Source organism: Mobula hypostoma, chromosome 1 (assembly GCF_963921235.1).
Source record: "Mobula hypostoma chromosome 1, sMobHyp1.1, whole genome shotgun sequence".
Lineage (NCBI taxonomy): Eukaryota > Metazoa > Chordata > Chondrichthyes > Myliobatiformes > Myliobatidae > Mobula > Mobula hypostoma.
Window position 1 is genome coordinate 125,886,721 of NC_086097.1, and position 23,626 is coordinate 125,910,346.

The 23,626-nt window shown below is 39.1% G+C and overlaps 1 protein-coding gene across 5 annotated transcripts in view; it reads right to left on the reverse strand.

Moving 5' to 3' along the window:
- ubr5 (ubiquitin protein ligase E3 component n-recognin 5) overlaps window positions 1-23,626 on the reverse strand; it is a 198,213-nt gene that overhangs the window by 120,593 nt on the left and 53,994 nt on the right. For 2 of the 5 annotated variants that reach the window (XM_063055464.1, XM_063055455.1), the window contains exons 9-19: window positions 21,994-22,205; window positions 18,313-18,429; window positions 18,103-18,213; window positions 16,599-16,753; window positions 14,580-14,675; window positions 7,864-7,981; window positions 7,375-7,559; window positions 5,655-5,764; window positions 4,453-4,565; window positions 3,246-3,389; window positions 1,703-1,861 (exon numbers count right to left, since the gene is read on the reverse strand). In XM_063055464.1, the coding sequence (XP_062911534.1) occupies window positions 1,703-1,861; window positions 3,246-3,389; window positions 4,453-4,565; window positions 5,655-5,764; window positions 7,375-7,559; window positions 7,864-7,981; window positions 14,580-14,675; window positions 16,599-16,753; window positions 18,103-18,213; window positions 18,313-18,429; window positions 21,994-22,205 (1,520 nt within the window). The remainder of the gene's footprint in view (window positions 1-1,702; window positions 1,862-3,245; window positions 3,390-4,452; window positions 4,566-5,654; window positions 5,765-7,374; window positions 7,560-7,863; window positions 7,982-14,579; window positions 14,676-16,598; window positions 16,754-18,102; window positions 18,214-18,312; window positions 18,430-21,993; window positions 22,206-23,626) is intronic. The other 3 variants (XM_063055476.1, XM_063055469.1, XM_063055485.1) reach the window with 2 other exon arrangements.

The following is a 23,626-nucleotide window of genomic DNA, read 5'->3' on the forward strand; positions in this document are numbered from 1 at the left end:
TCCATGGTGAAAATAAGGCGATGGGGGCCAGGGAACTTAAAATCATTGAAAAAATCCTGAGCATGGGAAGTATCACGAACATAGGTGAGAAGGGATTGAACAAGGGGGGATAAAACAGTGTCGAGGTATGTAGAAATGAGTTCGGTGGGGCAGGAGAAAGCTGACACAATGGGTCTACCTGGACAGGCAGGTTTTTGGATCTTGGGTAGGAGGTAGAAACGGGAAGTGTGGGGTGTGGGAACTATGAGGTTGGTGGCAGTGGATGGGAGATCCCCAGAGCTGATAAGGTTCGTGTTGATGTTGGAGACAATAGCCTGGTGCTCCTTGGTGGGGTCATGATCGAGGGGTAAATAAGAGGAGGTATCAGCGAGCTGTCGCTGTGCTTCAGCAAGGTATTTCCTCATGTTTGCCTTTAAAAGAGTAAATTTTGCGTCAGATGCCAGTTCATTAAGGTGTGACAGCAGGAACAATGCAAGTCATAAAAAGCCAATGAAATACAGTGTTCTCCATGTTAAACACCTTAGACCTTAGCTTTGCACACCACCTGAAAGCAAAGACATGATTATAGTGTATTTCTCAGGAGCAGGAGGCCGTGGTTGTACAGAGGGGGGTTATTGAAAGGCTGCAGTCATGACAGCTGACAGATAAAGTTCTTAAAGGAACAATAAAGAGAAATTTCTTGCTTACAGTGAAGTAGTAACATGGTATTGTTAAAAGCATCAGGAAAGGATTCTGTGCAAAGGATTATACAAATTTGCACTTCTCAGTAGGAGGCCATAAAGGTTTATCTAATGTTGCATAAAATATACTGTTCAAGAATGTGAATAGTATTAGACTGGGTGACTTGTGTAGATTAAATCAGTACAGAATTAATTGCCAGATGGCCTATTTCTATGTTGTCACTTTTAAAGATCAGAGTAAGATACATCATTTACCAGTGTAAATGATTTAAAACTTCAGAGACTAGTGAAACTCCCACCAGTTATCAATATGCACCCACCACTCAAACATTATAGTTAAAGAACTGATCAGTTCCAGCTGCAGGATGCAAAACCCAGTGGTATCAGAAGACAACAGTACAAGTGAAATTATAAAACCTCACAGAAGTCAAAGAATAGAGCACCTGCAAGACCCAAAAGTGGCGCAAAGCATTCTGACATTTACTACGCCTAACTGGAAACGGGCATGTCTGCAAGCAAATAGCGAATCAGTTCAGAGCGTAATCACATTCCACGTTGCTTAACGTGGGCCACAGAAGTGCATTTTCTCCCCTACTTCAGTGTGATCCTCCTACATTGCAGACTGCAATATCCTCAAAGTGGTAACAAATGCCCACTAAGACTGGCACCAACTGTGCGACTTTCTACTTGCAAGGTACAGTAGCTTCAAGTGACCAAAAAGATGGTGCACTTCTACATCTCGTTCTGTGCTAACTCGGGTTCTTTTGCCATATTGATGCAATGAACCCTAATATGACAGAAGGGTGTGGTCTGCTGACTAAAATCATCCTAGCATGCCTTCTTTCAAGTACAACAGAAAGTATGACATACTGTGATTAGACTACTTCTAAAGCATTGATCTAGTATTACAGACAGGCAAGTATCAACATGTCAAAGAAGCTAATGGATCGGGTATTCCAGTTTCTTATGGAAAAAGGAGCCACCACATGCACTAATTATCTGCCAAAGCAAGGTCTAGTCACCTCTGTCTGCAGATTCGGGTGTGAGGGTACTGCTGGGTGGGCACAGAATACCTCACGTGCAGTCTGACCTGGTTGGCAGCCTTCCGCTGGTCCTCGTTTTCCAAACACGTTAGATAAGGAGGATTCCCATTGGAGAACCCATTGGTACCAATAATAGTGCTGGGAGTAAAACAAAAACACTCTAATTGACACAAAGCCTCAAGATTTTCTAAGTGCTAGCAATAATTGCTAGGAAAATAAAACCAAACCTGGTGTGGTGATGACTTTAAATTTGTTGAACATCTTGACATGTTACTGCTATATACAGCTCAGTTAGTGCTCAACAAACCTTGATGCCCAATTAGTACAAGGACTTGAACCTGGTGCTAATGACCAGTTGAATCACATGAAAAATCCACTTGGCAGATTTAGAACCAAAATCATATGCCATGCTAAGTGAATGAAAACCTGAATTGTGGTTATCCACCCCCTTTCTTGTACCACAAGGCTCAGTTAAAAGTCAGGCACATGCCCCAACTAATTTGACCTAATACTTCGTATTCAATTTTGTGAGATGATTTACAAGCTTAAATTTTGATCCAAAAATGCAACAGACAGATAGGTTTTTAATTTATCATCTGATTTAGTATTAGAAAGTAATTTCTCATTTAATGAGGAAAGAGATATGGCTTAGAAGTCACACATTCAAATGCTGGAAGAACCTGCGGAGTTCCTCCAGTGTTTCGTGTGTGTTGCTTTGGGTTTCCAGCATCTGCAGAATGTTTTGTCTTTATGGCTTAGAAGTGCAAGTTTTCTTTCAAATGGAATTGATAAAGCTATGCAATGCACTGTTACACTTACCATTGGAATAAACTGAGACATAAACTGTTTATACCAATTTTATTCAAATAAACTAAGCAGAAATGAGTTTGAGATTACAAAATTAATAAACATTCGCTATCTTTCACAATATAATGCAAGATGTTTTTTTTATTTTTAAAAGGTGCAAGTTCCTCATCAGGTAAACAACTGGCATATTTTCAAACCAAAAACTTAGCACTAGGCCATGCAGATGAGAAGTCCATTGATGACAAACAAGTGCAAATATGGTGAACAACAACTTTAATAGCACAAGCACTTTATGATAATGGGCTGAAGAGGGTAAGGAGCAAAGAAAGACACAAAGAATAGGTGAAAGCCTCAATCTATTTCTAAAGAAAAATTAACTTATTTGGTTGTGTGATGTCTCAGCCCTAATAACCTTCACAAGAATCACCACCACAATGACACCCACCCCCAATGATCCCTCTGCCAAAAAAAAGACCAATGTTTATTTAAGACCAACTAATTTTAATTGGACTTATTTAATTGTTGATGACTGAATTTAGAAAATTCTAATTGGAAGTCATCACACTGAGCTTTAAAAACCATAGTTGCTGTTTAATGTTTGAAATTGAGCCAATTTCAAATAACTCTCACCTGTCTTTGTACAATAATAATAATTCTGTAATTCAACTGTTCAACATAAACTTAATTATTTTAAAAAATATCTAAAAATGCTTACTTGCAGTTCATCAATTCGAAGCAGCCTACAGTCTTGCAGCAGAGAAGTTGGATCAGCATCTGCACTAGCACAGCTCTGATTACTGACATTGCTAGAAGTTCCAGGGAATTTCACAGCAACATAAGCACCATCCACTTTCAATACCTTGAAAATCAAATGAATTTTACAGACAAACATTGCAATAATAAAATTCAACTTAAGAAGCAAAAACCTTTATTATTCACATAAGTTAACAACAGGGTAATCCAAGTGAAAGCTCCCAATTAGTGCCATTTATGTTGTTCTATTTAAAGACTAAGTAAATGCAAATATAGCAAGTTACCCTATCTGCTTGACTTGCCATAGAAAATTAGGATTAGTGATATTTTCTGATATATACTGTGTAAAACAAGGCCTCTAGTCAGAGTAGGAATAATTCAAAATATGAATCCCATTCCTGTACCATCAATTTATAAAAGGCACTTTTCCCAACAGTCCCTAATCTCTCTCATCAAGTTTCCCTGTTATTCCAACCCATCACCTTGCTATATTATTTTCAATCACTTATGGTCCAAAATTGGAACTAAAAGGGTAGATCGAAAAATCTAACAAATCTAGAGCAAGATCTCGCCCACAAAAAAAGTCAAAAATCTCAACTAAAATATTTCCAGAAAATTTTAATTACTCTAATACAGCAAGATGACATTTGACATAAAACTACAACAGTTTGCAAGTAATAACATTAAAATGCTAGATTCTTCAGCTTCATAATCCTTGCGTGGCTTAAAAATTATCTCTATTTTTCTTTTTTAAAAAACTGGCCTTGCTTCCAAGATAGTTCACTGCAGTACAAATTTAAATTATCTTTGTGAAGTGAGGGGCGCTATAGGGAAATCTCAAGAACTGAACTCACTCTTGATGGCAGGAAATGCCTATTTCTACTGAATGAAAGATGCTTCTTAAATTAGAAGTAATGCATAAGCCATGAGCATAAATACCATAACAGCGAAATTTGCTCCCCTATTACAAGAATTGTTTAGTTGGTAATATGCCAATGCAAATTTCTATGCAAGAGCAAATAAAAGTCCATTTCATCAAAGAAACAATTTCCCTTTTTTTAAAAAAAAAGTTATACATTTGAAGAAATTTTCCTTAACCAGAATAGAGCATAGTCACATTTCACTGAATTCACTAGTTAGTATATACATAACACCGCTTGGTTGCATACCTTCCCCACTGGCACATTTTTAACATCTTCAACAAATACCACTTCTCTAAGTGGCCACTGCTCCTCATTCACTTTTTCCTCTTCTTTGGGAGCTGGAGTGGAACGCCTGCGCTCTGAATTAGAAAAACAGGTAAGCCAGAATCCAAACAGAACCAAATAGAATTAAATTAATTAGAATTAATCTTGTTTAGTTTCTTTAGTATTAACAGTAATACGCATATGACAGTATAAGACAGTATAAGCATATGAAAATCTGGTTGAACAGTACCATAACAACCACTCAATGTCAGCAAAACCAAGGAACTGATCATTGACTACAGGAGGAAACCAAAGGTCCATGAGCCAGTCCTCATTAGGGGACAGAAGGTGAAGTGGGTCAGAACTTTAAATTCCTTGGTGCTATCATTTCAAAGGATCTCTCTTAGGACCAGCATGTAAATACCATTACAAAGGAGCACCTCTATCTTCCCAGAGATTTCCACAGATTCCGCATGTCATCTAAAACTCTAACAAACTTCAATAGTTATACAGTGAAGAGTATCCTGTTTGGTTGCATCGTGGCCAAGCATGGAAACACCAACGCCCAGGAAAGGAAAGCCTACAAAAAGTAGTAGATAGAACCAAGTCCACCACAGTAAAAGCCCTCCCCACCATTGAGCATATCTACAAGAAGTGCTGCCACAAGAAAACAGCATCCATCAAGGATGCCCCTCTATTTAGACCACACTCTCATCTCACTAAAACCATTGGCCTTTGGTCCAACACCACTAATTTTTGGAAAGTTCAGTCTCCTGTACCAGTGTGGGTAAGTTCTCTAACCTCAACACTGAACTGATTCCACAACCTATGGATTCACTTTCAAAGACAAAGACACTATAACCCATGTTCTCAATGTTATTTATTATTTTTCTAAAAAGTTGCAGTTTGTCTTCTTTTGCACACTGGTTGCTTGTCGGTCTTTGTGTGTAGTTTTTCATTGATTCCATTGTATGCTTTGGATCTACTGTGAATGCCTACAAGATAATAAATCTTTGACTCTGAGAATAAAACTAAAGAGCACAGGAAAACATCCAGCTCATTACGCAAGTGGCAACTCTTCGAAATACCAGTCCAGTTAATCCTGTGTTGATCATCTTAACAACTTCAAAATAAAGACTACGAAAAACTTCAAAATAAAGAGTACACAATCTCAGAATACTTACTATAAGGCAGTGATGCACTACTAGCAATGGAGGATGCATCACTGCAAGTGGAAGCAGGTGATGGTGGCGGCCCCATTTCAGTCTTCACTGGCTCTTGTTTGCTTTCTGTCCTATACCAGAAAAATGGCAGCATTTCAGGGAACAAAGGTGCAGAATATTTCACCTCAGAATTATACCAAAAGGCAGAGTTGCTCTGAATATTGTAAATCAGCCAATAAGGGGAATATACTGAGTAAATTACTTAAAATGTTTATTTCCTGTTTTGCTTCTCAAAGAATTCTACGTAATAGCTACAGCAAAAAAAAGAGGATATTCAGCCAGATGTTTCTCTGGTTTCATACAGGAGCTATCCAGATAGATCCACTGCACGGCACCACCCAACATTCCCCACTAAAAATCCCGCAATACTGTTTCATCTCAGTCCAACACCTAGCTATTATATGTTATAATAGAATGGATCAATTGGAATGCAATCCAAACCCAAACCAATTGCAGTATACAGGTTTCTTCTGCTGTTACTTTTGAAAATGACTATTTTAATTGTCATGTTTTTTGACCCTGTTGCCAATGGGACTGGTTTTCAGAGATGTCCTTTTTGTGATCACCTCAATAACCTCTTCTATTCCAAGGAGAGCAACCCCTCCTCCTCCAGTCCATCCACATTAAAAGTCTTTCATCTCCAGAATGATTTAGTTGGTTAAATTTCTCTCTATCCTTTACACTTCACATTTTTCTAGCACAGAACTAAACAAAAATACCCCAGCTCAGGCCAAACCTATGTTTTATAAAAGGCTCACTGCAATTTACTTGTTCTTGTATCTTAACCTATATACAAAGCTCAGAATCTAGGTGGTTTTATAGCCATTGTCTTAATCTGCCCTGTACTTGCAATGAACCTTGCTTATATACACCTATGGTAGTTTGGTTTATGACTCCCTTTTAGAATTGAGCTTGCTGTACTGCTGCTTTGCATTCCCCTACCAAATATAAAATTTTGCATTTCTCACCATTCAGTATTGTCTGTCATCACTCTACCCATTCCACCAGCTTGTTTCTGTTTCCCAGTTTATAACTTGTTCTGTGCTACAAACTGCCAAGATGCATGTCAACTGCAAATCTGGATATTGTCTTCAGTATGCACAAGTGATTAACATCTTAGTCAGAGCCTGTGGAACTCAACTGTATAATTCCCCTCCAGTCAAAATTCAACTCCAGTTGACCACTGTTTCCTGCTACTTAGCTAATTTCCTTTGCTACAACTCCACTACACGTATTACAGGGCTTTTCAAGCTTAATATGTCGCACTTAAACATTTGGAAGTTCGTATATCACATGATTTACCTTTAACAAATACATGCTAGTGTCCTCTTTTCAATGCACACATCAAAGTAAATGCTAATTCAGTCACTAATTATTCCTAGAATGTACCCAGATATGAAGGTTAAACTGCCTGGTTTTAAGTTAAGAATTATCACCTTTTTAAACATATTTATAATGCTAAAACATTATTCTTGCTTCTTACTGAAGGAATAACAGAAGTGACTGTTTACTTTAGATCATGAAATTGGTAAGAACAAATTTTCAGCCAGTTTATACAATGCATAACAATAGGTCAATTTGTATTAAGTGCTTCATAAAGATAGAGGATACATATTAAGCTACTATATTCACGCAATGTGAGACATCAAATACAAGGTGTGGGATTACATCAATGACTTACTTATTTTCAGTACTTTTGGTCAATTTTTCTAAGTTTTTCAAGCTCTCTGGTGACCGGAGCTGGAATCGACAGCTGTCATTCATGTTCCAAACAGATTCCATTAGTACACCAACTTTTGGAATGCCAGCACTAATGGAAAAAGCTACTGCTCCAGCGTGGTAAAGTGGATTATTTCTCAAACATACCTATTAGAATAAATTTACATATTTTTCATTAGGCATCCAGTTTTGATCCATTAGTTGTATCATCAAAGAGCACAAGATACAATAATGGACCCAATTTAACAATGGTCTTTAACATTATCCCCTATATTTGAACCCACACAAAAGTACAAGTCAAGTTTACTTGGTCGAAAGGTCTGTTTTCTTTTCCCTGAAATAAAGCTACTTCAGTTCATACTTCTATAAAAAATAACAATGGAGGTTCACTTTGCAGCATTGTAGGTTACTAAGGAAACAATCATTCAAAAGGTGCAAAAATTTTCCTAACCTGTGTTCCAACTGTTATGTTTGGCATTGAGGAAATGCCTGCATTGGATTTTGGCTTTTTGTTTTTGGCTCTGGCCTTCTCAAGCATCTTTTTTCTCTGACTGAAAGGAATTACTCCCCTGAAGAGAAAGTCAAATGCAGTTAAAAAGCATTACTGAACTTGAAAATATACTTAAAAACTTCAGCTAATGTACAAATATAAATCACTGAGTTAAAACTGAACAGTAAGAGTGTGGTTCCAATATATAAACTTCACCTAAACTTCAGACCTGCAAGCTTAAAACTAAATAGAAAGTAACCTGAAATAAATAAAGAGCTTTCCAGGATTACCTTGTATACTATTTACCTTTGATGAATTTGAGTACATCTGGAATTAGTCAACTGAGTAACACACACAAAACGCTGGAGAAACTCAGCAGGCCAGGCAGCATCTATGGAAAAAAGTACAGTCAACATTTTAGGCAGAGACCCTGCTGAAGGGTCTCAGCCCAAAACATCAACTGTACTCTTTTCCATTGATGCCGCCTGGCCCACTGAGTTCCTCCAGCATTTTGTGTGTTGCTTGGATTTCCAGCATCAGCAGTTTTTCTCGTTTGTGATTAGTTAATTGGGTAACTCATTTGAATCAACAGGCAAAGAACTTCAGCAAAGCCATTGCAAGTAAACAATTAATGAAATTGAGGCAAAGGATAATTCTGGAGGAAGTAGTGTGAGCACCAAAGACAACTCTTGAGATACACAGATACTCTTAAGCTTGAGAAGCCAGGGCTGAGGGTTAAACGAGCTAGATGAGAAGAGGGCGTTTAAGTGACCTAGTTGAGTGAGAAATGTTTCAGAGAAGGCACAGGTAAGAGCAGATAAACTTTTTTTTGTTGTCTTTAAGTCCCTTGTCCTTAATTCAGTGCAAGCAGGACGCCAGTTGGGACGGTGGAGTGCTCCTCTGCAAATATAGAATTTCAGGGAGCCTAACAGTTTCCCTAATGACTATATCTGTGGGAGGTGTATATGACTTCGGCTCCTGACTGACAAGGTCAAGGAAGTGGAGCTGGTGCTGGATGTACTCAGGGCCATTGGGAGGCTGAAAACCTCATAGTTGAGTCTTTTACTGAGTGGGTCATACCCAAAGTGCAGGCTTCAGATAATAAGTGGGTGACACCAGAAAAAGTAAAGGGAGTAAGCAGTCGGTGTGGTCATTCCCCTCAGCAACAAGTATTCCCCTCTGGATACTGATGGGAGTGAAAGAGTCATCAGTGCACAGCAGCAGCATCTAAGCAGGGAAGAGTAAATTCAGACAGAGTAATATAAGTCTCAATAGTTAAGGGGACGGACAGGAGATTCTGTGTCCACGACGGAGAAGCCAGGATGGTGTGTTGTCTCCCAGGTGCTTGGGTTCAGGATGTCTCAAGAGTAGCTGCAGAATATTCTCAAGGAGGAGGGTGAGCAGCCAGAAGCCATGGTGCACATTGGCACCAATGACATCGGTAGAGAGGGAGAAGAGGTCTTGTGCAGTGAGTACAAGGAGTTAGGGAAGGGGCTGAAGAGCAGAACCTCTAAGGTAGTAATCACTGGATGATAGTACAAATGAATGAGTGGCCAAGGAACTAGTACAATGGGCAGGGGTTCATGTTCTTAGATCATTGGAACCTCTTCTGGGGCAGGGGTGACCTGTACAAGAGGGATAGGTAGCACCTGAACTAGAGGGGAGCCAATATACTGGGTAGGAGTTTCACTTGTATTACTCAGGAGGGTTTAATCTAGTTTGGCAGGGGGGCAAGAATCAGAGCACCAGGCCAGAAAGTAGAGGGAGGGAGAGGAAGTTAGATGTCAGGGCCAGTAAAAACAGGCAGGAGCAAAGTAATAGATAGGATAGGACAGAGTTTGAAGTGTGTTTCTTTTAACACTAGGAGTATTATGGGTAAAGGTGATGAACTTAGAGCATGGATCAATATGGAACTATGATACTAGAGCAAGAGAGCGAGAGACAGACAGACAGACATACAGACAGGAATGGGTGCTTAATGCCCCAGGGTTTTGATGTATTAGAAAAGGTGAGGGAGGTAAAAGAGGAGTTGAGAGGAGTTGCACGACTAATCAGGAGCAATATCACAGCTGCACTCAAATGGGACATAATGGAGACCCATCCACTGAGTCAACATGGGTAGAACTCAAAAATAAGAAGGCTGCATCACTCTGATGAGATTGTACCACAAACACCACCCTAAAAGCCATCAGGACATTGAGGAACAGGTATGCAGATGGATTAAGAAATGGTGTAAAAACTATACGGCTGTTGTCATAGGGGATTTCAGCTTCACTAACATAGTTGAGACCCAAGTAAAAGAGGTTTAGATGGGGCAGAATTTGTTAGGTACAGGAGGGTTTTGTAATTCAATACGTAGATAGTCCAATAAGAGGAGGGGCTGTACTGGACCTGGTGTTGGGTAATGAGCCTGACCAGGTGATTGACCTTTCAGTGGATGAGCAGTTAGGGAATAGTGACAACTCCTTAAATTTTAAGATAGCTATGTAGATACAGATAAGTATGGTTCTTGCTGGAGAGTATTAAATTGGAGCAGAGCATATCACTAGAACAGTAGGCAGGAACTAGGGAGAATTAGAGAACAGATGTTTTTGGGTAAGTCCAACATGTGGAGGGTGTTTAAAGACCTGCAGGGTACAGGATGCATGTTCCAATCAGAAGGACAGACAAGAATGGCAAGCTAAGAGAACCTTGGATGTTGAGAAGTGATGAATTTAGTCAACAAAAAAAAAAAATAAGTAAAGCTTAGGAAGCTAGAATCCTTGATCCTTAACCCTCTAGAATCTTAAAATCCTAGAGCCCTTGAGGATTATAAAGAAGCCAGAAAACAAGGGAATTAGGAAAGCCAGGAGAGGCCATGATAAAGCCTTGGCAAATAGGATTAAAGAGAATCCCAAAGCATTCTATACATACGTCAAAAGCAAGAAGGTAACTAGGGAGAGAGCAGGGCCACTCAAGGATGATGGTGGGGAGATCATTTGCTTGAAAGCAGAGGATATGGGTGAGGTTTTTAATGAGTACTTTATATCAGTATTTATCAAAGGGAAGGACATGAAGGATAGGGAGATCAGTGCCAAGTGTATTAATATGCTATGGCATTTCAAAGTAGATCAAGGTGGATAGGTTCCCAGGGTCTGATGGGACATACCCCAGGTCACTAAGAGGGGCAAGAGAAAAGATTGCTGGGCCTTGACTAATAGCTTTGTGTCCTCTCTTGCCACAGGTGGGGGCTGGCAAGTAGCTAATATTATTCCACTATTCACGTAGGGAACAAAGGATAAATCCTGGAAACCACAGACCCGTGAGTTTCACATCAATGTCAGTAAGTTACTGCAGAGAATTAGGGTAAGATTTATCAGCATTTAGAGAGCCATGGCCTAACTAGTGAGAGTGAGCATAGCTTTTGTGTGGAGCAAGTCAATCTTATTAACTGGATTGAGTTTATTGACAAGTGTGATTGAAGAAGGTAGAGATGTGGATGTTGTTTGCATGGATTTTAATAAAGTGCTTGACAAGGTCCCTCAAGGGAAGCTCATCAAGAGGATTAAGATGCATGGTATCCATGGTGAATAAGCTGTATGGATTCAGAACTGGCTCGCCAATAGAAAACAGAGGGTCGTGGTCCAAGGGACTCATTTGAGCTGGAGGTCTGGAATTAGTGGTGCTCCGCAGAGGTGTGTGCTGGGAGCTCTGCTGTTGTGATGTATACAAATTGCCTGAATGAAAATGTAGGTGGGTGGGTTAGCAAGTTCGCAGATAATACCAAGATTAGTGTTGTGGATAGTGTAGAGTACTGGCAAAGAATGGAAGTAGGATTTAGATCATTTGCAGATATGGGCAGAGAAATGGCAGACTGAGTTTAACCCAGTCAAATGTGAAGTGTTGCACCTTGGCAGGCCAAATGTAAAGAGACGGTACACTGCTAAGGTCAAGGAATCTTTGAGTCCAAGTTCATAGCTCCCTGAAAGTGGCTACATAGTTTGATAGAGTGGTTAAGGTGGCATATGATATGCTTCCCTTTATTAGTCAAGGCATTGAGTTCACAACTCAGGGAGTTATATTGCAGCTTTATAAAACAGTTTTATTTAGCGACACAGCATGAGGCAGGCCCTTCCAGCTCTTCACCCCAGCAACCCAAAAACCCTAATTAACCCGAGACTCATCACAGGGCAATTTATAATCACCAATTAACCTACCTCATACACCTTTGGATTGTTGGAGGAAACCAGAACACCCAGGGAAAGCCTATGCATTCCACAGGGAGGACATACAGAGATTGCTTACGGAACAGCGCTAGAATTCAACTCTGAACTTCAAAATGCTGAGCTATGATAGTGCCATGCTAACTGCTACACTACCATGTTACCCCATTATAGGAAGGATGCCGAGGCTTTGAAGGGGGTGCAGAAGAGATTTACCAGGATGTGGCCTGGATTCGAGGTCATGTACTATATAACTAGAGGTTGGACAAACTTGGGTTGTTTTCTCTGCAGCAGCGAATGCTGAGGGGAGATCTGATAGATGTTTATAAGATTATGAGAGGCACGGACAGAGTACGAAGACAGCATCTTTTTTCCAGGGTTGAAATTTCTTATACCAGAGGGCATGCATTTAAGGCGAGTTTAGGTGGGGGGGGGTTGGGGGAGAGATAATTTGAAACCAGGGGCAAGGTTTATTTAAACACAGAGAGGTGGGTGCCTGGAATGCACTGCATTGAATGGTGGCAGAGGCAGATACATTAGAGACTTTTAAGAGACATTTAGATAATCACATGAAAGTGGAAGAATGTGGATATTATATAGGCAGAGGACATTAGTTAGGTTGTCCATTTGATTACTAATTGGATCGGCACAATACTGTAGGCCAAAGGGCCTGTTCCTGTGCTGCACTGAAATAGACCATTTCAACTAATTGGAAGATTTATAAACACAATAGTCCCTTTGCAATGTTATTTATCTAAACTTCAAAAATATAGACACAGAAAATGTTAATCCTTGGAAAGAGTATTCAGTTCAGATGCAAGAGATGCATAATAGATAACCCCTGTGTGAAAAAACATTGTGAATCACTTTAGGATCAAGTTTCCCTTTGTCAGCATGAGTAAATAATCAGCCAAGACTCCACATTAGAAGTGTTTTTGCATAAAAGAGTTAATGATTGTTGAAAAGGCACATTCCCCAATACTGACCAATTATAAAAGCACAACCCTCTGTTAGAAGATAATCAAAAGGTATTCAGATAATCAGAAACATCAGCCTACTGGCAAGCTCGCTGATATGTGTCATTGGTTCAAAAAAATCCTCAGATAATATTTCTATGAATGTATTTTAATTGATTAAAAACAGCTTGCTGTGGGAGGACTGAAATAACTGTTCAAATGTAAATGACCAGCCAACAGTACAGAATTTGTCTCGCTGGGAAGTCTTGCTAAAAAGGTGGGAAACATTATTCAGCAGATAAATTCAGATAAATTTATAAAAGATAAATTCAGCAGAGGTTAGGATACAAATTAGAATAGGCAATGGGAGACTGGGATTTTTTATGAAATGTATTTCAATTTTCACAGCTGTGGCTAAAAGAGAAAAATGGTCCTCTTGGTTTTGTCAATTTAACAGCAGTTAGATGGGATTCTGCAAGTTTACTGCATTATGGTCTGTTTGAACTCCTGGAGACCACCAAATCTGGAAAGAAAACCTCCCTAAAGGAACAAATCAGATTTTTTTTTGCTTGCTCTGAGCAAAATGAGCAAAAAGATATTTCTTGGCTGATTAGATGAAGGCAGGTACAACTTCACAGAGTAGCAATTAGGTTTCAAACAACTTTTTCTAAAAACAATAAATAACGTGCTGCATTGAGTTTTTCCCCGCAGACCATGCAGTTACAAATACTTCTTCATTAGAAAGAAAAAGGCAAAGTAAACAGTTTTGATCAATTTTGTTGGACATTTTACAGGTGAAGTCTAATTTATCCAGTGCCAACTTCTACAAATGTAAAACCTTTTTTACATGAATGACAAATGCACAATTTGGCACACAAACAGCCTTTAGGATGCTGGATAATCCATCTGCATATCTGTAAATTGACAAGGAACACTTGGAACAGTCCTGCCAGGAAAGCTGGAGAGCGGAATCACTAGCTGTTCTCCACTACCCTCTCTAAAAAGTCTGATATGTTTTTCTACCTTATATAACTATATAACAATCTTTTTTCGGTTGCGAGGCACTTTGAAAGTTCTGATGCAGTGAAAAGTATTTCACTAATTTCCTTTAGTGAGCAAATGAACAGAGACATGATCATTAAAGGGTGGCTTGTGAGGAATGGTAAGAGTTCAAGAGCAAGAAATCTCAAAAGGATATCGAAGGAAATGAGCTGGGAAATTAGAATTCCTTCATAATTTGCATCACCCTTAGTGAGATTTCACCAACTTCACCACCCCTCCACTTTCAGCATTTTGAAGGGACTGCTCCCTAATCAATTTCCTGGTCTACTTTTCCATCAACCACTCCTCAAAGCATTTTCCATTGCAACTGCTGAAGATGCAACATCTGTCCTTTTACCTTTCCCCTTCCCACCATGCAAGTAGATAAACAGTCTTTCTAGGTGTAGCACCAATTCCTGTGATCTCCTCCACATTAGATAAACCAAGCACAGATTTATGTGCCCGTCTTGCAGAGTACCTGCATTCAGTCCGCAGTGTTGACCTTGAACTTCTTGTTGCCTGCCACTTCAATTCTCCATCCCAGTCCCACTCTGATCTCTCTGTATGTGGCCTCCTGCAATGTTATAATGAGGCCCAATGTAAGCTTGAGGAACAGCACCTCGTGTTCTGTCTGGGCAAGTTATAACCTTTCAGACTCAGCATTGAATTCAACAACTTCAGGCAACTGGTGTGCTCTGCATCAGAACTGACCAGAGCACCCATCGTATTGGCACAGTTTTTCCTCTCCATTAGCACAGCATGCTGGGCATATCCTACAGTTCTGCATTTTGCAAATGTATCACTCTCACATGCTTTCCACTCTTTAACAGCCCTCAATTTTAACAATTTTGTTCCTTTGTTCAGTTCCTTTAAATGTCCCCATTGATTGGATAATCTCATTTATGTTATAGACCAGGGGTGGCCAACCTTTCACATTCCATGCGTCAATTTTTTTTATGAGTTCAGATGCGTCATACAACTCTTGTACCCCCATTCAATTCTTGTAAAAACATGTTAATATAGAACTCGTGTGTGAAAAAAAAATCGCATCTGAATTTGTGCGTGAAAAAATTGACGCACGTAATGTAAAGGTTGGCCACCCCTGTTATAGACTTATAGGAATCCTAACTTCACACTACCAGAAATATATTAAAAAGTTTGTTCTGTCAATTTCTGACATTGACTCTCTGCAATTTGACTTAAAATATTAACTAATTTTCTTTCAATAGATGCTGTCTGATCTGCTGAATGTTTGCAGTATTTCTTAAATATGTTAACCTGGGATGTTTCTCTCAAAAGCCAAGTTTAAAATTGAGAGCAACCATCTTTTCCATACAGAATGGCAAACTTTCAGACATGGAAGTCAAAAATCAGAGAGATAAATTAAATGGTAAAATAGATTGGGAAAATTGCAGAACAGATTTATGCCAAAAGATCCTTCTAATCTTCTATTCTCTTGAAGCTCATGCTGACTGCAGACGGAAGATTAACATGTATTCATCTTAGTTTTAACTTGTGCTTTAGAAATGTACCTGGCAACCACAGAAACCATGGAGCAAAATATTTTATTTGGATCTATAGAGCCTCATTCAAGGTATTTTAATGTAGACTGCAATATTGATATTCCAATGATTTGGAACAGTTCATTTCTGATCAGGTTATTTCCATACACACATCCATACTTTTATTGACCAGGCAAGATACTAGCAATATAGAGTGTAAACAAATAAACATAATTTCTGGAATTTGGCTCAAAACACTTAGATTCACATTTCATGATGTGAATATATCAGGATACATATTCTTACCACAATCTCAATATTTCACAGATAATTGAAATTAATGTTGAATTAGAAATATCAATTAGTACAATCTGCATCAGTACTCCATACAACGGAGCTTTCAATTTTCTCAACACCAAGACAAACCCTTCCTATTCATGCTTCACCGATTCCATACATAGATGAGAATGACTTTCTTAATCAGAATAAAATGAAATATGCTCAGCAGTTATTTAATATTACATAATTTTGGAATTACCAGGTAAGTACTTTCTGGGCAAATTTGATGTTTAATAATGGCTCTTCTGTCATTACGAAAATAATGAACAAGAACTCATTCCATTAAGACTAATGAGTAAAGCATTAATCAAATTGAAAAAGTGTATTATTAACAGAGTTACAGTCATTAGTGAAAACAAGGAAACAAAGGGGAAAATTAAACCACATTTTCTAAATTCAGAATTTGCAATCATTTAGAAGCTCAAAATAGCTGAAAGATAAAAATTTTTGAGTTTAACCAATTATGAAAACGTACAAAAATTACTCCTGTACCAGTGTTTTGGGAAGATCATTACATGTTTCATATAAACTACTTTTCCCCCAAATGCTTTGGGCTATCGCTTAAGCAGAATTCAGTGTCACAATGAAAAAGCCAGTTCGCTAATGGTTAATATACTGTCAATATACAAATATTTATAAATGCATTCAATACTTACCACCAAAAGAGGCCATTTTCCAGCTGGACACATGTATACAGGGCACAACAATACAAAGATACAATCTTTTCTCCTTGCAGCTCAGGAAAAATCTGGGCACTGTGCTCCAGTTTAGAAGCTACAGAACATAATGTTTCATCAACCCAAGTGGCAACCTAAAGACAAAAGGTGAAGGATAAACTACAATCACAGATAAACAAATAACCAATTCCCTACAAACACAAGAGATTCTACAGACGCTGGAAATCCAGAAATAACAAGATGCTGTGGGAACTCAGCAAGATAGGCAGCATCTATGAAGGGAAAAAATATGTTGGGCCGATATCTTGATGAAAGGTCCTAATGAAGCATTGCAGGCCAAAACATCGACTGTTTATTCCCTTTCACGGATACTGCTTGACCCAGGTTCCTCCAGCATCTTGTGTGTTATTCAGTTTCTCAGCTCCGATTTAAAGAACCATACAATTTCTAAAATTACAACACAAGTTATTTATTGCGAAGTATCAGAGCACAATTCATATGAATGGTCAACCCCTCATTAAGTTTGTGACTTCTAATTCTAGACAACTCAATCAAGGAAAACATCACTTCAGAACTTCCCCTATCAAGTCCCATATAAATTTTCAAATGACCAACCCTCATATCCTGATGAGTTCAAAAGATATACTCTCTCCTTTTCAAGGATATCCTTCCTTTTACAGATACAGTAAATCAGATCTGCTGAGAACCTGCCAGATGTGGTTTCATAATTGACACTACACCTGTTAAACTCAACTTCACATTTCATTTTGCTTTCATAACTGTTTACTGAAGCTGCATGTTAATTTTTAGTGATTTGTGTACGACAGTAGCTAGATTTCTTTTAAATACTATTCCTCAATTTCAAGGTTGCATATGTATACATGCAATAAATTTATATTGACTTTCATCACTATTAAAGAAATACTCCCATGTCTATTCACTTAATCGATCTATACTCCCCCTTGAAATCTCTCTGCATGCTTCTCACATCTCACCACCCTGTAGCAACAGGGAATGAGGGTCTATTCCATAATCTTTAAAAACTTCCATGCAGTCTAGTTAAATATGACATTAATAGTTGACATCATTCAAATACAACCTGTACAATCATCTCATTTGAAGATCTGATTAGTCAGCACATCATGCTGTGAGAGGAAGTGGTGGATGAGAGTTTAATTTCAACATTTAAAAGATATTTGGATATCTACATGGATAGAAGAGATATGCAGGGCTACGGTTCAGGTACAGGTCAATGGGATTAGGCAGAATGACAATTCACCATGGACTGGATGGGCCAATACGCCTGTTCCTATTCTGTAGTGCTCTATGACTCCAATATCTTATAAAAGTAAAACCCACATTGCAGCACCTTAATCCAAAGCTTTGCCGATATACTGCATAGAATAAATAGGCACAAGGGAAGAATTTTGGGTAAGGCAAGTAAAAGAGGTAGCTCAGTTCAAAATTTTTCAATTATACTTACTTTGCTATTCTCTGTAGTGACTGTGGCTCTAATGCTATTGGCAGCCAGAAGGACAATTTTTTCATTTGTTAAACTTAACTGCGTAGTCCGAGGATGGTGCACTGAAGGATTCTTTGGGGAATGAAGATGTAACAATTCAGTTAACATGAACATTGATATTCAATTAGCTAAGTATGAAAGCTAAAACAAAAAATAATTTTAATTTCATACCTGTGTATTTCTATATGGTTCAGATTCATTCCATTTCCACTGATATAATTCACCTTTACTGCTTACAGCCACCAGTTCAGAATACAAGGCTCCAATAGCTACAAATTTAGTACCATCCTGGGGAAGAAAGTTCAGTCATTTATAACAGCTCTTCTATTTTCATTGAAAAAATTACATAATCTGATCCAAATGACAATCATACTTTATTCTGTACTTAAAGGATTAATTCTGATCCACAGAAAGACACAGTGGATGAAGAATTTCACCAGTAAAATATTTAAGCCTTTTGTAGAGGTAAAGTAGAAATAAAAAGAATTGCCATTGCCAAAACCAACTTCCAAGAAATGAAACCCATTTTTACCAACAGGTGTGAATTGGGATCATGTTTTAGCAGGGAATTGTACTATGGACATGTGGTCGATGTTCAGCGATCTCTTGCAGGATGTTAGGGATAAATTTGTCCCGGTGAGGAAGATAAAGAATGGTAGGGTGAAGGAACCATGGGTGACAAGTGAGGTGGAAAATCTATCAGGTGGAAGAAGGCAGCATATATGAGGTTGAGGAAGCAAGGATCAGATGAGTCTATTGAGGAATATAGGGTAGCAAGAAAGGAGCTTAAGAAGGGGCTGAGGAGAGCAAGAAGGGGGCATGAGAAGGCCTTGGCGAGTAAGGTAAAGGAAAACCCCAAGGCATTCTTCAATTATGTGAAGAACAAAAGGATGACAGGAGTGAAGGTAGGACCGATTAGAGATAAAAGTGGGAAGATGTGGAAGTGAGCGAGGTCCTCAATGAATACTTCTCTTCGGTATTCACCAATGAGAGGGAACTTGATGACGGTGAGGACAATATGAGTGAGATTGATGTTCTGGAGCACGTTGATATTAGGGGAGAGGTGGTGTTGGAGTTATTAAAATACATTAGGACAGATAAGTCCCCAGGGCCTGACGGAATATTCCCCAAGCTGTTCCACGAGGCGAGGGAAGAGATTGCTGAGCCTCTGGCTAGGATCTTTATGTTCTCATTGTCCACGGGAATGGTACCGGAGGATTGGAGGGAGGCGAATGTTGTCCCCTTGTTCAAAAAAGGTAGTAGGGATAGTCCGGGTAATTATAGACCAGTGAGCCTTACATCTGTGGTGGGAAAGCTGTTGGAAAAGATTCTTAGAGATAGGATCTATGGGCATTTAGAGAATCATGGTCTGATCAGGGACAGTCAGCATGGCTTTGTGAAGGGCAGATCGCGTCTAACAAGCCTGATAGACTTATTTGAGGTGGTGACCAGACATATAGATGAGGGTAGTGAAGTGGATGTGATCCATATGGATTTTAGTAAGGCATTTGACAAGGTTCCACACAGTAAGCTTATTCAGAAAGTCAAAAAGCATGGGATCCAGGGAAGGTTGGCCAGGTGGATTCAGAATTGACTTGCCTGCAGAAGGCAGAGGGTCGTGGTGGAGGGAGTACATTCGGATTGGAGGGTTGTGACTAGTGGTGTCCCACAAGGATCGGTTCTGGGACCTCTACTTTTCGTGATTTTTATTAACGACCTGGATGTGGGGTTAGAAGGGTGGGCTGGCAAGTTTGCAGACAACACAAAGGTGGGTTGTGTTGTGGAGAGTGTAGAGGATTGTCGAAGATTGCAGAAAGACATTGATAGGATGCAGAAGTGGGCTGAGAAGTGGCAGATGGAGTTCAACCCGAAGAAGTGTGAGGTGGTGCACTTTGGAAGGACAAACTCCAAGGCAGAGTACAAAGTAAATGGCAGGATACTTGGTAGTGTGGAGGAGCAGAAGGATCTGGGGGTACATGTCCACAGATCCCTGAAAGTTGTCTCACAGGTAGATAGGGTACTTAACAAAGCTTATAGGCCTCACAGGTAGATAGGGTAGCTAAGAAAGCTTATAGTACTGTGTCCAGTTATGGTCGCCTCACTGTAAGAAGAATGTGGAAGCACTGGAAAGGGTACAGAGGAGATTTACCAGGATGCTGCCTGGTTTAGAGAATATGCATTATGATCAGAGATTAAGGGAGCTAGGGCTTTACTCTTTGGAGAGGAGGATGATGAGAGGAGACATGATAGAGGTATACAAGATATTAAGAGGAATAGATAGAGTGGATAGCCAGCGCCTCCTCCTCAGGGCACCACTGCTCAATACAAGGGGCCATGGCTTTAAGGTAAGGAGTGGGAAGTTCAAGGGGGATATTAGAGGAAGGTTTTTTACTCAGGGAGTGGTTGGTGCGTGGAATACATACCTGAGTCAGTGGTGGAGGCAGATACACTAGTGAAATTTAAGAGACTTCTAGACAGGTTATGGAGAAATTTAAGGTGGGGGCTTATATGGGAGGCAGGATTTGAGGGTCGGCACAACAATGTGGGCCGAAGGGCCTGTACTGTGCTGTACTATTCTATGTTCTATATTACACATTTCTATGACAACAAAGCTTAAGCTACTAAAATGTTACATCTGGTCAATCTTGCTGTATGCTTCCGAAACATGGACTATAACACTAGAACTGCAAAGAAACTTAGAAGCAACAGAAATGTGGTTTCTTAGAAGAATGCTGAAAATATCATATAAAGATAGGGTAACTAATGAGACAGTACTCCAACATGCCCATACAAAAAGATCTTTAATGAGAACATTAAATGAGAGGCACCTTAAAGTTCCTGGGTCATGTCATCAGGAAGGGAGAAATAGAATGCCTTGCATTACAAGGCCATATGCCTGGGAAATGCGAAAGAGGAAGGCAAAGAAGAAAATATATGGACACTGTGAAAGAGCTAACAGGTCTAAGTGTGCGAGATATGTGAGACGCTGCAAGGGATCGTTCGATGTGGAATGCCATGATCGCCCAAGCGCATAACACGCAAGGCACATGAAGAACCAACAGCCGACAATTTTAATGTGACTGGTTTAACAAAACCAATCCAGTTTCATATGCCCTTTATCAGTCTTTCTGAGATTTAAATTGAATCAGGGTTGTAGCAAAAAGATGGTTCTTGGCTTTTTCTACTTCTCAAACTCTTGCATAGCTCCAAAAACATTAAATTGTTAAATTTCCCATTCCTAATGACTGATAGTTGCTGTTTCATTAAAATATGACATTTGCTCATTCATTCGTATTTAACTAATTTTCACACAAGTGTGATCACAAACTTTACCATTCTAGTACTTGGAATCAAATTAATATAAAATATTTATAAGAAAAACCATTTAGTTTTAGCCAGTGATTTCAGCTGCATAGTACGATTTAGGTACAATTATAAAACTTATTTTAATTGAGTTTGAGTTCCACTAAAAAGAGCCTTTTATTGCTTCAGGTTTTCATTAAATGCACGGTTCTTAAAAGCAATGTATACAGCAAGACTATTTAAACTAGAAATTGAATGCCCATCAATTAAGTTCCATTCATGCATGTTCAATTTCCCTTGACTAAACAATGGCAGTGTCTTAATTTTTGCCAAATGGCCAGCTTTGTTATAACCTAGCAAACACAAGATAATAGAATAATGTGTTTAATAAAAAAACTTAAGTTTAGTTCCATTCAGGGGTCAATGTTGCAGCAATTATTACTCTTATGGCCAGAATAGTGTTTACAAGAGCAATAACTGTTAATGAACCAGAATGTCACCACTAAAATCGAGTACTTCAATTTAATTAACCAATGCAAAATTACTCACCCGATCAGGCCACCACTGCAATTCCTCTCCCAAGGAGACAGGGCTTTGGATGGGAAGGCTTTTCTTATCCAAGTTCGATTCACCTTCACGGCTTGTGGAGCCTCTTTCATTATCAAATGAAGAACCATCAAGCCACCTCCTTTCACGTAAACGTAAAACTGATTCACGTTCACGCAACAGATCGGAGTCTCTCTCTAAGGGAAGAAGGAGAACTGGTATGCAATAGGGTCACACCAGTGGAATAAAAATAAGCCAATCTCTAGGAAAACCCTCCACAGAACAATAGCAGTGTTACACACAAGACCTGTGGATAACAACTCTGCACCAAGCCAAATCACACATGCCAAAACTGACAACTGAAAATAAAAAGACTGATTCCCAATGTCATATCTTGGATTATTCATATAGCTTAAAAAAAATGAACTAAGGTAAACAATTCCCAGGGGATAAATTCTTACCTACCCCAGACATCTCCACTCATGTAACCACAGTGAACAGGGACACAAAATTGGAAAAGCAGCCCTAAAGACCAGTCAGGCAACACAGTAATGTAGAATCAAAACCGCCAAAAATTAAGAGGCAATGGATTTGTAGCATGCAGAGAGCAGTTGCTTTGGGGCTCCTCAAAATTAACTTCTGACATTATAAAATCCTAAAATATCTTGTTAAACATGGAAATGAAAACTAAATATCTACTAATTATCACCTACCACAATCCTTCAACTGATCGATCTGCATTTTTCCATGATGATCGCCACTTAAAAAAATGTACTCTTGGGCAGAGGCTCTTAAAAGGTCCATCACCAAGAGTAGTTTTATAGAACAGCCGCTGATTAGCTCCAGAAGGACTTAGCTGTACCTATTTGAATCTGGTTGACTTGGTACTCACCAATCTACCTGCCAGTGTCAACACTGGACATGATCATGTCCTTGCAAAAACCAAGTCCTGCCTTCACAATGAACACAACCATCATAACGTATGGTACTATCCCTGCAGATATGCCCTGATGTAAACTAAATGGAACAATGGTTACCAAACAATTGGTCATTTCTGTCTAGAATACCTGCCCGACACTAACTCTTTTAGCATAGTAGATTTAGAACAGCACTTGGGAGTTCAAAATTTGGCACCTGTGAAACACAGTGGGGCTACAGTACAATTTACTCCATCACAATATCTACCATATATTTCTTGCTATGATTACTATCAAACCAAGGCTTGATGTAGATTTAAGAAATGTACAAGAGCATGCCAGTTGCAGCATTTGCCACACATATTCTGATGAGGTTATAATTAAGTTCAAGAACAATTAGATCAAATCTATAATCTTGACTCATCTAGTCCCCTTGGTCCTGAAGAATTAAAGTAAAATAACATAGCAGTGCTAAAATCATTCCCATCCTCAATGATGGCAGAGTCCAGTATATAGGTGCAAAAGAAAAGGCTGAATTATTTGCAACCACCTTTGGCCAGAAGAGTCAGATCAGAGTTCTGCCAATTCAATTTACTCCAAAAATTAGCTGAGCATTCTGAAGGAGGCAAAGACAAGTGACCTTGTAAACATTTACAGATGCAACCTAAAGACTTGCATTCCAGAAATGGTGGTCTATAGACAAGCTTTCTCATTACAGC